Here is a 16150-nt window from a genome sequence, read left to right on the forward strand (position 1 = left end):
TGATATTCATTTGAAAAATGCTTGTTGATTTTAAACTCTGTATTACAGACATTGTGAGAAGTATACTAGTTTTCATCAGCGGTATATAGAAAACAAATATTACCATAGGTTTTTGTAGCATTTCTTTAAATTTCTACTGTCCATCAACATTCAAAAAGCAGTCTAAGCGATTTTTAAAGGCGGTTGACCAATCAGCTGTCACATTTGAAGCTTTCAATTTCTTTAGGCAATGTTTGTGTCTGTGTTAACTTGAAATATGATACAGTTCTGGTCTACATGGTGCTCTTGTGTAGTGATTTGTTATCACCAAATGGCGTGTTGAGAATACCAAGTGTTTAGAAACCTCCAGGTGTTTGTGTGAAACGTGTATGCATTTCTGGGTTTCTACAGAATCTTTCGATTTATATATGTAGAGGTTTGTATATAGCCATTGTAAGTCTACAAAATGCAATTATGATTATCCTTAGCTTTTGTGGGTGTATGTGAAGATAAAAAGGAGTATAAATGATTAAGAAACATTTTGTGTTTGGATGAAGCGAAATCAATCCTAACAAGTCTTTATTTGATTGGTCCATAGGATCACCTTTTTTTTGGCAAGTGTATATTCGTGCAAAGGTGTGTGCATGTGTGCGTGTGTGCGTGTGTGTGTGTGTGTGTGTGTGTGTGTGTGAGCACGTGATTACATATGATCCTCTGATCTCTGTTTTGTCACGCATGGCTCCCCATGACTCTTTGGTCTCCCACAAACACTGAGCTGTGACCCCATACATATTTTGCCCCATCTACTCCTCCTCCTCCTCTCTGTTCTCTCTTCCTTCTTTTCCCTCTCCCTCTCTCTTTTGTGTGTCTACTGATGTGTGAAATTATTCTGGGATGGAGGGATGGATTCCTCCCTGAAGGGCTGAGCGGAGGCGTGAGCCTTTTGTTCAATAATAGATTGGGGGTGTATGTGTATCTGTCCATGGTAATAGACATTGGACAAGTTTTAGATAACAAACCACACTCAGGTGGATAGACTGATGGTGGAGCCTATGCTTCCCCACCCATCTGGAATTACTTGTTTGGTTTGAGCAGATTCTTCAGAGCTCAACAATAAGAAGGCCATCAAACTTTTTGGACAAAAACAAACTTTGCAATGCGGTTCTGGGACTCAAGCTGATGAAAATATATGGTCCCTCACATGGTGACCCTTCATATACTGACTTTAAGAAGCCAGACTGAGATTTCCTTTTCAAAGCTTAGATTCAAACTATGAAACATGCAAATAGACATTGTGCAAATGTGCATATCACTGTGCGGTTTGGCGTGCATTTTTAAAGTCTCAGCTTCAGAGCAACCTCTTCTATGATTCAAATGATGCAACTCTCAAAGGGGTTGCCATTGATTTCAGTGGATCACATAGACGTCTGTCTGCCTGGAACTCTGCTCCACATGTTGCTTAGCTGTAAGAGAAACAGGTATTTGTAATCATATGCCATGAAATTTACAGTACTTAACTGCAGGTTGGTTCTCATCACAGTCTTATGTATTATGCTTGCTGACATATGATGTGAAAGCAGGGCTAGCTGACAGTGAACACAAAGGCTCATATCTCATTGTGCTGCTGCGTGACACTAACGTGATTGAACGAGAATTTTATCAAAAGTCACATACGTTTGTTTTTTTTTCGACCGTCGACTTGTTTGTTTGTGTGGTGTGTAGGTATGTATCAAGGGTAGGTGTTGCCACAGTAACAGATCATGTGTGTGCATGAGCGGATTTGTGCTCATGGTTTGATCGATATTTCATATGTGGCACAAAAACACCATTCATGATTTTGCAGTGAACTGGAGGTGATATCAGAGTCAAGACAATTGGTATGTCTGCTTGAGATGCCAGTCGGGCATGACAGAGAATAAAATCATTCAGTGGAGGACAAAAGCTCTGTAAAAAAAAGTCAGGAAGCCACTCGCAATCACCTCTGTAGCGTCTTGTCGGAGCTATAATTCAGAGACTAAACAAAACTCTTAATTTATCACTCCTGTCATTATCGTTTTTTTGTGAGCCATTAAACAGATACATTAAGTTGTCCCTCCATTTTATGGAGAACTATTTCCCATGTTTCTCTGTAGGCAGGAGTGTCTGGAAAACAAGTTACACAGTAGGGATGACGTTAAATGTCTTTTACCAAACTGTGTGAAAAAAAAAAATACTATGAATCGATGTGGAAACTCAGAGTGGTGCAGTTAGCAGACAACCAGTTGCAGGCTTCTGTGTTTCATTTATAATGTGGCGAAGGGTGAACTGTGATTTATGACTCTGATGTGTGAGCTTCTAACATACGGCACACACAGGCGCAGGACTGGGAGAGGCTCGCACTCCATCGCATTATGTTGGCAATTGTCACTACAAGAGAAAAGTAGCACATTTTTGGAAACTGAACTGAAAGTCTTATTTTAAAAAGGCATTTGTTAGATGTAATGATCATGAGATTTAGCTTAGATATAGTTTATCCATGTCAGTGTGTGTGTGTGTGTGTGTGTGTGTGTGTGTGTGTCCCAGAGCCTGCCTATGGCTGTAACCTCTTCAGCTGACATTGAGTTCTGTGCTGCCGTTTACCAGAGTAAAGCACAGTTTAATGAGGGGGCAATGAAGGCAGCACGCACATTCACACATGCCCACATGCACACATGCATGCTTACATGTATATACATGCACAGATCTGCACACACAAGACCAGGGGGTTGTTTCAGAGCTCCGTGTGTTTGATTCCTATTCTTTTATTTTTAATTATTTCTCTGTCTTTTGGGTTGAGAAATATTTTATGTTTTGAGAGCACCAAGTTATAATCACTAATTAGTCCTCCAGGCTCTCTCTTTCCCTCCCTCCATCTTTTTCTCCTCCTCTTTGTCTTTCTCTACATTTCTCTCCGAGCAAAGCGTCGCCCAATTAATACCCAACGTAATTTTGTGGCTGTTGTGACTTATATATTCAACTCAAATTCCTGAAAACTGCACTCTCCTGCTGACCAAACAGGCAATTTTAACTGAATGTTAGCAGAGCAAAGTGTTGATTAGACTAGCTCAATTCATAGGTACAACTTTGTTGTTGAAAAATTAATTATCAAGCAAGCTTTTCATTTGCAAAATGGGCTGTGAGTGGCAAATAGGTGTGCGTAGATTTTAGATTCTTGGGTTGCTGGAATCAGTATTTCAGCAAGTTTTAGTCTTGCAGATATTTCAGCAAGCATGGGTTGACAAGGAGCTGAGATTAACCAGGTTTTACAAATCTAGTCAGTGAAATCCTGGTGTCTGAGGTTACTGTTGACTTTCTTTTCTTTTCTTCTCTTCTCTTCCTTCTTCTCTTCCTTCTTCTCTCCTCTGCTCATCTCTGTCCTCCTCCTACCCAACTAGAAGCGCCGTGTCTCCCTCCTGCTCTATTTTCACCACACTGCACAGACCCACTATTTATCTTGCCCACTATAATTTGACACAAAATATTGTTAACTGGAGACACAGAAATATATTAAACAGTGGGAATGTGTTACTGCGAGTGTGGGGGTGTTGCGTACGTGCTGGAACTCTATTCTGTGCGCTTGTGTGTGTATGTGTCTGAGTTTTAACTTTCTGCTGTATTCCAAGCCCAACCAGAAAGAAGTGAATGACCAGCAGAGTCTGCTTTAATAAGAAGCCAGACTGTTCTGTGGAGACAATACTTTTTGTTTCCCTAAATGTCCCCTCATAGAACCTCTGTAATATCCAAGTCTTGTGTGAATTAGATTTAATTCTTAGGAGACAGACATTGCATTGAATAATCTATGCTAGTGCATGTACATGCACGTACAGACAATCCCTGTTCTTTTATTTTGAGAAGCTTTACTTTATGTATAGAGTTTTGTCTTGATGACTACATAGCTTTATTTTAACTTTGAACTCTGCAATGTTTTCAGGAGTCAAATATAGCCTTTAAGCACAACGAGATCATTTTGCATGTTTACACACTCACATAAATGGGAGTTGGTAAACAAAACCACAAACTGCACACTGCAAATCAAGCACAGCATTGGCTGGAACGTCTTGGTTTTGATGCGGTTCTTCTTCCACGTTTTCTTCATCTGACTTAGTAATAACTGGAGCATAGGGGCTTGTAAGGAATATGCCTAGTTCGGGATTTCTGAAGCCGGTGCATATCTCCTACTGCTCATGTTTTTGAAGGCAGGTTCCAGTCTAACATAATTCAAGGTTTGATGGAAGTAGCACTGCAAAGATCAACAGAGTACAAAATAACAACTAAACGCATAAATTATATAGAAATATCTGTAAATCCTTGTCAACACTCTTCTATCCTAGTGGGACTATAAGATCTAAAATACGGGTAGTACGACCTGATGCCCACTTTCTTTTTACTCATGCTCATCTCCCTGCTGTGTGGTAGTCTCCTGACGCACAGTTATTCAGCAATAGTCTTCTGTATTTTATATGGCAAGTATGCACTGAGCAATCTGTAGACAACTAAGACTCTGTGAGTTCCATATGAGTCATTTCAGACTACTTCCTTATTATGTCTGCCGCATGTAGAGGTCTACCTAGCAACAATGGGCTTGAACTAAAGTAGTAGTATGTGTGAAACTGTAACTTACATTCTGTTCAATCTGGACAACAGGGTTTACATTATGCCACATGTTTATTTGATGTATTCAAAATCTCTTGACTGCTCAGCCAAGCCTTTCTAAAAAAAATATATCTGACAGCTGTGTAACACCAAAAAAAAACAACGGATCAGTAACTTCTGAACTGCAGCCTAGCCCTTGCTTTTTTCACATACTATAAATTCAGTGTGCATTTCACTGGTTTAATTTCTGCACTGCCAGAGTCTGCCTGCAAATTTGCTGTTTCTGGATGTAGTCTCTACAGATTTCTTTCCACATCGCCTATTTGAGCAGATACAGATGATGCGTATGGCTCTCTTTTCAATTGCAACATAATATTCATCATTGAGGAATGCAATTTGTTCAGATATATCTGAGATGAGTACATACTTCTGGTTTCCGTGCACAGTTGCCTCTTTAAAGTTGGCGCACAGAATTATTAAATACCTATCTCACAGCGAATACAATAGAAGTTAATGTTTCAGTAAAATGGTGTCAGAATCAAACCTCATATACTTGAAAGGCATATACACAAAGGCAGTAAAAAAGAGACCACATTTGTTTATGTTCTGTAAAGATTTTTGTGGTTTTGTTAATGTGAGGCTTCATGGATCTAAGTGTGTTGGCTTAGTCCAACCCACCAATGCCCACTTACAGGCTATAGCTTCATTTTTAATTAAAAAAGGTAAGAATATGTAGTTGTTGAACTGAGGACTTGGTCCATGATAAATGTTATTCATTTCAGAGCAGAAATGCAACATGATAATAACAAAAAGCCAAATGGCTGTGGTGGAGCACATTGATTTATTTTCACTTAATATTTGTTCGCTCATTTCATATTGGAAGAATGGGGATGTGAATATTAAGCTGTAAATGTGAATGATCAAAAAACACTTGTTAAGACAAATGCGTTCTTGTCTGTGCTTTCTCGTTAATGAGTGGAGCTGTCATACTATGATGGAGCTCTCCTGGTGGGTTTACTGCAATTTGTCCATGAACACAATGTTACGTTTTAGTAACCCTGTAAAATCACAGTTTAATATTAGTTCCACACAGTAGTTTCATGCAATAGTGGGAATCTATTAGGTATAAAATGATTTATTGTCATTTTAAACATAAGGCATGGGTCTCTTGGCTGTAGTAAAGCACAACCTCAAATCAGCTTTTCAAACTAAACAAATTACCTCAGGTATGTCCCATTGTCATGTATTAATCATACGATATTAGAGATGAAAAATGATATTGTGTTTAAAGTCTTACCAAACATAATTTTCACCTTTGATTGCTATAATTTTCCTTAACTGAATCACCTCAAGGAGCTCAGTTTATCACAGGAATCTAAGGGGTAAATTGGCTACAAGATTTTATCAACAGAACCGTCTCAGGATGCTGTGATGCGCATTTTCCACTAACATTATCCTAGAAATGTACACACTGACAAGATCTACCCTGGGACATTTTCTGGTAAATATGCTGTTTCTCACATTTACTCTGATACAGGGTGAGATGTTTTGTTTGTGCGTGTTGCAGTTTCAGTGCGAATTATGACATCCGAGCAATTCCATTCAGAAGCACACATGACTCCAGTTGTTTTTCTACTCAAACTGCAGTAGGTTGTTAGGCTAGTAGGTTGTGGCATCACGTATTCCTCTGTCTCCCTGTCTCCATCTTCCTCTTCTTCCCGCTCCCTCCTCTGCCTCGCTGATGCATGGATTGTCTACTCTCATATGGAGTGTGTTTGTAAAAGTCATGGTAATCAAATTCCACCGATTCCCGAGGATTCGTGTGTATGTGTCTGAGCGCGAGTGTTCTGTCTCCCTCCATATACAATATTAGCCGTGTACTAAGTTTGGTTTTGTAATGCAGCTGTGTCATTAGTCTTAGACCGGCTCAGCTGTAATATATCATCCATCATCTTGCACTCAAAGGAGACTATATATGGGATACTGATGCTGCATTTGCATACCAGCAGAGCAAGTTGTATATCTAATTGTGTCAGTGTACGGTATTGGGGCACTATAGAAACCTAAATGCAGTGTGCCTCACTTGTCTCACCAACTTCTCTATGAAGTAGCAAAGATTGAAAGTTGTATCCCCTCCATCCACTGAATGTGAGACTGTGGAAGTTGCTAACAACAGTGCAGTCCCTTTTGAAACTGCTCTGTCATACTTGGAGCAAAATCACAATTAGATCATTACTCCAGTAAACGGGAAAAACATGGCAACAGCAAGATTTCCCAGTCCAGAAACAGGTATTATCCAGTGTGAATCCTAAGTGCACAATTACCTCTTGTTAGCAGTTTATATGTTCTGGCAGTACGTTTATTAGATGCCTGCCAGCAAGCAAGTTTCAACTTTGCCCAAAATGCAACATCAGCATGACTTTTTTCAGTGAGACTCTGAGCAGGAGTCTCTGCCTACTCTAAGGTGTCATTGCATGTTGAACTAGAAAGTCACAGTCCATTACAGTTCACATGAGGTGGAAAGTCACCAGGACAGCCCAGAAGGCAATGACTGATGTCTGTCTCCATTTCAATCTCTAAAAGTGCATTAAATGAGCAATTATTGAATAGCTTTGCCAGAACTATATGCAGTTAATGGATGGAAAAACAACCAGATTGAAAGCAAACAAAATGTCTCCCATAGGCAAACTGATATCCCTGATGTCTCATCTAAGCTGCAAAAACATTGGTTATTTCTCATCCTCTTCTCTTTTTTTTATTTATTTGTGTACATGTATCTTGCATTGCATAGAGTTAAAAGTTAAAGATAGCATGCATTCTTTGGCGCCCACTGCATGAGTCACAGTACTAGAAGAGAAGGTGATGACACTGGGCTCTACTGTTCACAGCGCATCATCGCTACAAACATTATATGAAGAGGAGCCCCTTTGGATGATGATAGCATACACTTTCAAACAATTAACAGCGAGCTTATTTTCACCAGATACGGATCAGTTCATATATATATAGTTAAATATGGATGAGTGCACCCTGTCCTTCATGTAGTAGCTCCAGGCAGTTGAAAGTTGTGGAGAAATTTCAGGATGTATCAGTCTGTATCAAACTGAATTCAAAATGAAACAAATCCATATTTTTTTTTTCTTTACCAAAAGATGCAATAAAGAAATTCTTGACACAGCCTAGATTATGCTGACTCCCGATGTGTGGTTATGCCTCTGTTCAATTCAACTAGAAAATGAATAAACCTGTTCTGGGTTTGAAAAAATAATCTATTTAGCTACAGACGCAAATTCCATCATTTTAAGGAAGTGCAGTTGCAGTAAAAATTAATGCTATGGGGAAGGGGTTAAATTAGATTCTCCATCTTTGTTTTGCTGCTTTTGGCACTGTTTAATTGTCAGTAATCACTGGCAGGTGGCCATTTAAAAGTACACCATTTGCTTAGCTTTTAAAAAGTGTTATTTCTTAGCGAGCAACTCTCAACTGCTTGATGCATGAGCCGACAATCATCAGAGTTGAGAACGTATCTGGCAAAGTTTCATTAAACCATGAGAGGGGTATATCACACTTTGCAATACACTAAAAGAAGGAGTGCAGGTTTAGCGCCCAAGGCTTCGTTCCAGGCAGAGACAGATCAAAAGTGCACAACAGTGGAAGCCCGTCATGGGGCAGGGTTGATTTAATCCTAACCATTGCTTAAAACTGTTTTAACTCCACCTGCCCATCTTCTGTTCTGAAGCCCTCGGGTTTGTTGTCTGTGTAAATCTGAGGTCGCAGACAATTTGTACATCTCTAATTTGGCACTTGTCTGCGGTAGTTTGTTACTGAGGCTTGAGGAGAGTTAAATATGTATAGCTTCAACATGGGTGCTCCCCCCCCCCCCCCTTTTTTTTTTTTTTTTTGCGAAGGACATGAAATCTTTATTTGGAAGAACCAAACAGAATTCTGAATTGATTTTTTTTATCAAAAAATGGGTGGGGGGAGTCCACTGGAGCTCCAGGAGTTAACTAGATTTGTTTGTCTCCACTGAAGATTAAGCTACAGCGATATTTACCGAGCACACACACATACTGAGCAGGTGTGCAAACTCTCACCCACACATGCACACGCATATGCTCCCATCCTTGGTTGGTTGAGGAGGAGACAAACCTAAAGATCGCCACAGAGACCCATCTTTCAAATTTATTCATTAAACTCCCAAATGCTCCCCTTAACGAATGTAATTAGAATATGGTAATGAGAGAGGGCTGAACCAGGGAGTGTTATAATACGCTTAGCAGCACAGAGGGAGAGAAGAAGAAGGAGAGACAGAGGAAGAAATAGAGGAAGGGAGTTAGAGTAGAGAGAAATAGAGAGACTGACTGACAGGGTGCCAATTTATGTCTGGTTGTAAACAAGTATTTATGCCAATGAGAGGTGGCACACACTTTCTTTCACCCCCCTCCCTCTTTCAGTCTTGTATCTCTGACTTTCCATCTCTCCTTAGCAAACCAAGCCTCCTCAATCACAATAACATCAACAGGCAGAGAGGAGCCTCAGAGGGAGGGATGACTCACAGTGAGCTGAAGCAGGGGTTAACACAACTCTTGGAGACTCCTTCATTGAGATAACTCACCAGCATTAGCACCACCTCGAGTCTCTCTGTCCTCTTCCACTTACTATTGGCAAACACACTTTCATAATTAAAGCTTTTAGATATATGTGTGTATATATGTGTACTCACTCTCTTGGTTAACTTTGCTGAAGTTTTTGAGGACTCTGACAACCTTTATCCAAGACGCCCTAGCGCAGCAGGGAATCCTGGCATTGTATTTGACACTACACACCTGTTGATGTCTTTGATGTGCTCACCCTCCCTGCTGGGAAAGAGGAGGCCGTCTCCTCAAATGCAAATACAAGGCGAGGGGAAGAGGACGGGTAAGGTACGGCAGAAAGGGGAAGTCTTTAGAAAAATATGATTGATGTTCCCCTGGCGGATTGAGACTGACTCTTTCTTGCTCTCAAGTCTCTGCTAAAAGTCTTTGAGCTACTTTCTGTGCTTTGAGCGTGTATGTGTGTTGCCACCTTCACCGTTCGGACTTCTGTAAATTGGGGGATGAGAGGGAAAAACTGGGGAAGGTGGAGAGTTGAGAGAAGGGGAAGAAAGTAAAGAGGTCAAACCAAAAGAAGAAGGAGCGAAGGAGACGGGAGAGTGACTTTTCTTATTAGAAATCCATCACTCATGTGGGTGGCAGCCTCCACAAAGACTCATCAGAGACCAAGCCTCTCTGGGCCTTCGCATATGTGTGTCTATACTCTTTACCACATTTGTGCATCCTACCATTCCTTGTTTTTGACATGGAAGGCATTGTTGTATTTCAAGCAGTGTTTCTGTGTGTCTGTGCACTTGTATGAACACGGCGTGACAGAGATGAATGTGATGCACATGTCTCTTTTCTAACTAGGTGACAGGGGCGGGTACACACTGAAGGTCAGATCTCATCCTCCGGTGATAGGCCAGCATTTAACACGTGTGTGTGTGTGTCCGCACACTGTGTGTCACTGCAAGAACAAGAGTAGAAAAAGAAGAAGAAGCGACAAGTGATCTTTTTATTCATTTTTGTCTTCTTCACACAAGTGACTGTGTATTAACAGCCCATTTGTATGCATGTGTGTGCAAGTCTTTTATGGCCATGCTTGTGCATGTGTGTGTGTTTGTGTTGCTCAGCGTGTGATGAGGTGTTTATATGATAAACACGAGGCAAGCTTGAGAGGAATTCTGATCAGGGGCTTTGCAACAGTTGTTATGGAAACAGCATTAAGCAGTCGTATTAGCCAGTAGAAGTAATATAAGAGCTGTTGAAAGTAACATACTGTAGGGAGTGAGGCAGTTTGGGAATATAATACTAACTACACATTATTTCTCGTGGTTAACAATAGTCGTGGTGATTTTTTTATTGTATGGCTTGAACAGAGCAAAATGATCCCTGTCATTACGTTTTTTTACTGTCACCATGTTGAGAGCCTCATGTTTAATTAACCAGGTTACAGGAACACAGTAAAAATTAGACATTAAATGTCATGTTTACAGTAGATGTCAAGTAATTTATTTCCGCTTAAAGCAGAGTAAGACTAAGTCTGTATTTGGCTTTTCTTTCTTGGAAAATCTTAAGCCCAGAGCTTTCAGAAAAGCAACTATTTCTCCATGACAGTGGTAAATTTAGAGGTCACCCAGGACTGGGTAAGTACTTCACTCAGGGATGCTGAGAGCAACTTTTAAAGAGTTTGGTTTCAACTTAAAACTGCTTAGCAACGGATTTTTGTTCTTGATTTACATGAAAAAGACTTTGAAAGAGAATCGAAAAATAAAAAGGAAGAAAATATTTGAGATGTTGGCTGATAGTATGTCAGATCTGAATAAAAACAACACAAAGGCCTGCAGAATAATAGATAAGAATAATGAAGTAGTAACATATAGCAGTTTTGGATGGAGTGTTTGTCAACATTGGATGCCGACAGGGCTGTTCTGGGAAGGAGAGATCCAGTGAAGGTGCTTAGGAGCAAATTACAGCATCAGCAGACCTCTCCTGGTAATGCTAATGCAGTTCTCTCCCCCACACATGTATACAAGACTTGCCACACTCAAGGAGAGGCAGATATAGATTGTGTAGTTGAAAAGGACACTTCAGTTTGTTACCTCCTGTTCTGCCAAAATAAAGTGTTCAATACCAAATGATTCCTGTAGTGAGCCAGCGGCAGCTTTCATTTCATGCACTTCGAATGGATGTGACAGTTCCAGTTTACAAAGAGCTCTGTTTTCCCCAGATCTCTGTCTGGGTGATGCTCATCATTAGACTTCAAATGTGGACGCACACACACATGTGTATGTGCGCACTAGCCTGTAGCCAGACCTGATAACAGAAATATCCCGTGGGGAAAGCTCCTGGATAAGTCCGAAGCAATGCAGGCGACCACTCCCCTCCCAAGGAAAAAACTTCCCTGAGACCCGTGAGTGTGTTTGTGTGTATATAAGTGTGTCTGTCTGTCTGTCTGTCTGTCTGTCTGCTTTTCTGTACATGCCACTGGTTTCTTGGAGGGATATGGTCTCAGTGATGCATGAGTGGGAGTTTGATTTCCCCAACTGCAGCATTCACTCCAATCTAACTTCCCACTCATCCTCTCTGCTTTGTTAGATATTTCTTAAGTAACTCTCTTTCCCTCCTTCTCCCTCGTGCACACACAGTCAGGAATAGGTGTGTGTCAGGTTCTGTGTGTGTATGCTTTCAGCTGGGCCTGTCGTAATGTATTATTACATAGAGTCGCACAGACATGCAGAACGTCTGGGTTTCTAGAGTGGATCCCTGGAGGAAGATGCTTGTCCCTGCCCATGTGTCTGCCACAACTAACGCACACACACACACACACACACACACACACACACACACACACGCACATACACACACACCCTCACTCACAGTATTCCTGAAGGGTCAGTGTGTCACCAGGCATGCTTGCAGCGCTCCATCACTTCTTTCCACTGGGACGATAACTGTGACTTCCTGAGGATCGACCTTCACCATTTCACTTCTGTCACTCTTCACATGGGTGCGTGCACGCTCTGGCAAGAGAGTAAGCAGCAGTGTGTGCGCTTCATGACTGTGTGTGTGTGTGTGTGTGTGTGGGTGTGTTTTTCTGTGTGTCAGGCTACCGTTTCAGCTGACTCTTCTGTTTCTGGCTTTTTAATGGCTCTTATGGGGCAGGCCTTTAATTGCAAGTCTCTCTTCCTCCGTCTTAATCCTCCCATCCTTCTGTCTCTCTCAGCCCCTCGTCTCCTCTCGTCTTCTCCTCTCTCCTCTCGACTCCCACTGGCTGACAGTCACTAGGGGAGCCCGAGTGCCTGGCTCGAGCTGTGGAGGCCGTATAGGATATTGACTTGCTGCGGAGTGGTTTGGGAGGAGGAGAGGTGGCTGCCTGTCACAGCTAATGAATAGATGCATAAATGAATGAGGCGTTCCTTGTGTGCTTGTGTGTGCGCTGTTGTGCCAAGCTATGGCTAAAAATGAGTCTGTGTACCGTCTCTGTGTAGTTTTATTTGCCTCAGATAGACAGACATTAATAGCAGCCAGCTTGATAGTGATAATTATTAAGGGTGTGATAACAGTCCCTCCCACTCACACACATACATATATAAACACCTCTATAAATTCAAGATGAGACAGTAGGGGGTGGGACGCGAGGATCAAACGGAGGATACTAAAAAAACAATCCAGTTAAGTGCCAGCACCTTCCAGCTGCTTTCCCCTTTCCCCTCTCCCCACCTTTCCTCCCGTCCCGAATCTTTTGTGCGATCAGTGTTGAGCTTGAGTGCTCTCATGCCAAACTGGAAGAAACACCTATACACATACACAAACACTCTCTCTCTGTCTCTGTCTCTCTCTATCTCTCTCTCACACACACACACACACACACACACGGAGGATGAGAGAGAAAAGAAATCTGGAGAGGAGACTGTTCATCTGAAGGGGCAGATGAAGGAGTGCTGGAGTGTTGATATCTTCCTCACTCTGGCTTTGTGCCACATTTCAAACACTGATTGTCTTAAGAGGACAATTTACATTTCATAGTCTTTCACAACAAGTGGGAGAGATGGGAGCTAGTGATAGACAGATAGAGAGTGATGTTTGAAGGAAGAAACCAGAGGTGAGAAAGTTCACCAGGCAAAGGGAAAGGCGGTTTCACAAGCAACTAAAAAGAAGAAGGTATAGACAATAGCTTCTTTTTTTCTGCATCTTAGTTTGTCTTCATCTGTGCGTGTGTGCGTGTGTGGACATTTTGTTTTTTCGCTGCTCTTGGTAGAATGCACCTGTGTGATTTCAACTTTCTTTCTCCTTACTGGATTCATATGAGTGTGGAAGAAGAAAAGAGGCAGTGTGGAAAAGAGAGGAGGGCTGAGGAGATGAAAAGAGAGCCGGAGGAATTAAGAATTGAGTTAGGAGTGGGCTTTATCTGACGGGAAACTGTGAAACTGCAAAGTACAAGAAAACTTTTCCTATCAGAACACTCTCTCAGCTAGCGTATACGATTGCACCCCCTGTGTGTGTGTACATATGTGTGTGTTTATGTAGCATGAGTGTGTGTATTAAAAAGATAGCTTTTCCTCCCCAGTGGAGGGAGACATCAGTGTGTCGGTGAGCGTGATTGGTTGTTGGCCCTGAGGGTCTGTCCTCTGCATATGTCTCCTGACTGGCTACTCTGTGACCAATCAGGGTGGCCAAACTTCACTGTGGCAATCAGATAGTGACATGCTCTCTGTGGGTATCAGCAGGTCATCTGGAAATACTTGTTATGTTTTATCTCCCGGTGACACACACTCTGTCACTAATGCACACACACCAATATAACCTTTCTGTCTTTCCTCTGTCTCTCTAGGAGATTGCTGCATATCTCATCACTTTTGAGAAACACGATGAGTGGCTAACAACATCGCCCAAAACCAGGTGAGGAGAGAGTTCACGACGACTTCCTCACAGGAACAGTGGTGTTTAGTTTTTAGTATCGTCCGAATCATCCAAATTTCTTGGTAGATTTAAAAGTAGATAAAGAGAATCCAGCTAAACACATGATGGAAAATTTTGCACTTTGGATTCATCATTTATCTGTGAAAGAAAATGATTCAACATTACATATATTTTACTGGCCAAACTATGCAAAGTGAACACTGAGCATCAATGGTGGGACAAGAGTGCAAAAACAATCATTAATGCATATCTGCAGTTTGCCAAATATCATATGGACAAACTACAATGGTGTTGGAATGTGCTTTTGCCTCTCACTGATATGAAATATTGACAAATGAATGAACAAGTTTTTCATGAAATTTGTTTGGTTTGGTTCTCTTTATCCACTTTTGAGGGTGAAAATAGGACAACGTCTTTACGTCATATTTATGACCTGCTGGTTTCCTTATCTACACAACTGTTTTTTTCACTTGGCATTGTTTTAACTGGAACAATTAGAATTTTAATGATTTTGATTTCATTGAATTATAATGAGTTGGATTGGAATTGCCTTGAATTGGACTGTATTCTTGAAATGCCCAGAGATCACATATGTTGCGATTTGGCACAATATAAATAAAACTGTATTGAATTGATATCGAATCGTGAATGGTAATGGAAAATGGAAAAGGACTCTAAAATATTTGAGCATGACTACACAAGCACAGTATCACTTGATCAGTTTGGGACTCATGGTGGTTTAATCTCAATGACTAAGTGTTTGCGTTTGATTAAAACATTATTGATGAACATCAGCTGTCTCCTGTTACCGTCCTGCTAACGGCCTACTCTACATGTAGAGAACGCTCTGGAACATGGTTGGACTCTAAAGTACCTAGTCAGCTGTAAATGGAGTATTAATGAATGTAAATGAATTAGGATAACTAATGTATAATTCAGACATAGGAGTGTGAGGGAGGCTTTAAAGGGAGAGGAAGCATGTGTATATAAGATGGGTGTGAAAAGGGATTCACATGCCAGAACTGAATATTCATTGATCTCAAAGAACCATAAGTAGCTCTTTTCCTAGAATGGGTAGTGGGTGTATCCAGGAAAGAGGGCTGGAAGAAGGGGAAGAGAGAATAAAAGACTGGGGAAAAGGGCAAGTTGAATTATTGATGAATCACCTTGTTGACATTTACTTTAGTTAATACAGATGTAGGTATATGCTGTAAAAAAAGTGATTGAAAAATAGAATAGATGGACAAGAAGGGAGAAAGAAAGGAAGGGAAAAGTTAAATCAACCAAGTGAAGCTGTCATCTTATGGCCCAATTTTAAACCTGAGGTGATGCCTCTGCATTCCTATTGTGCAAGCTGAAGGACTCTTCTCAGGAGCAGCTGGAGGCCACCAGCAAGGTTTATGTTGTGGATGGATTTCTCATTGATTGGTTGTGCTGCCGTATAGCCTCAGCCTCCCGGCAGCAGCACCAGCAGCAGCAGTCATATTGGTGTTATTGAGCAGCAGTTAGATATAATCCCATTTACACATGACATGAGGCACGATTAGAACAGATTACACGTAATCCCATCAGATGGAAAGGAGCTCAGCTAACGGAGCCACTGACATTTACATGAATGCATACTTTGCGTGCATGTGGGTGTGTTTGTGTCCATGTGTGCGCATGCGTTGACACACTTGTGTGTGTTGAGGGGGGCAGTATAGAGATAACAATCAATGACCTTGATTTCTCCCATCACTGAACTACTTCATCTGTTCAAAGTAAAGACTGTTACTTCCTTTCTGCCTCTCCTTTCACTTGCTCCTCCTTCTCTCCTCCCTGTCCGGACTCACTCGCACACCCACTCTGCCTCTTTATCTTGCTGCTACCCCCCCACCACCACCCTTTGACTTCTCTGTCTTTGCTCTGCTACACCGTGGAACGGTTGAAAAGCTTTTTATATCCCACACATCACAGCCTAGTTACAATCAATAGCATTTATGTCTGCTTGAATCACAAGGTTTGAGAGGAACACGGGCACCGTCTACGTCCATGCATCACTACGCACACATGATAACATATGT

General features: G+C 41.4%; 1 protein-coding gene across 5 annotated transcripts in view; it reads left to right on the forward strand.

Moving 5' to 3' along the window:
• Nucleotides 1-16150, forward strand: part of LOC142376905 (calmodulin-binding transcription activator 1-like) — a 52371-nt gene that overhangs the window by 9951 nt on the left and 26270 nt on the right. For all 5 annotated transcript variants that reach the window (XM_075460585.1, XM_075460586.1, XM_075460583.1 and 2 more), the window contains exon 4: nucleotides 13999-14066. In XM_075460585.1, the coding sequence (XP_075316700.1) occupies nucleotides 13999-14066 (68 nt within the window). The remainder of the gene's footprint in view (nucleotides 1-13998; nucleotides 14067-16150) is intronic.

The sequence above is a fragment of the Odontesthes bonariensis genome, chromosome 3 (genome assembly GCF_027942865.1).
Source record: "Odontesthes bonariensis isolate fOdoBon6 chromosome 3, fOdoBon6.hap1, whole genome shotgun sequence".
Taxonomy (NCBI): domain Eukaryota; kingdom Metazoa; phylum Chordata; class Actinopteri; order Atheriniformes; family Atherinopsidae; genus Odontesthes; species Odontesthes bonariensis.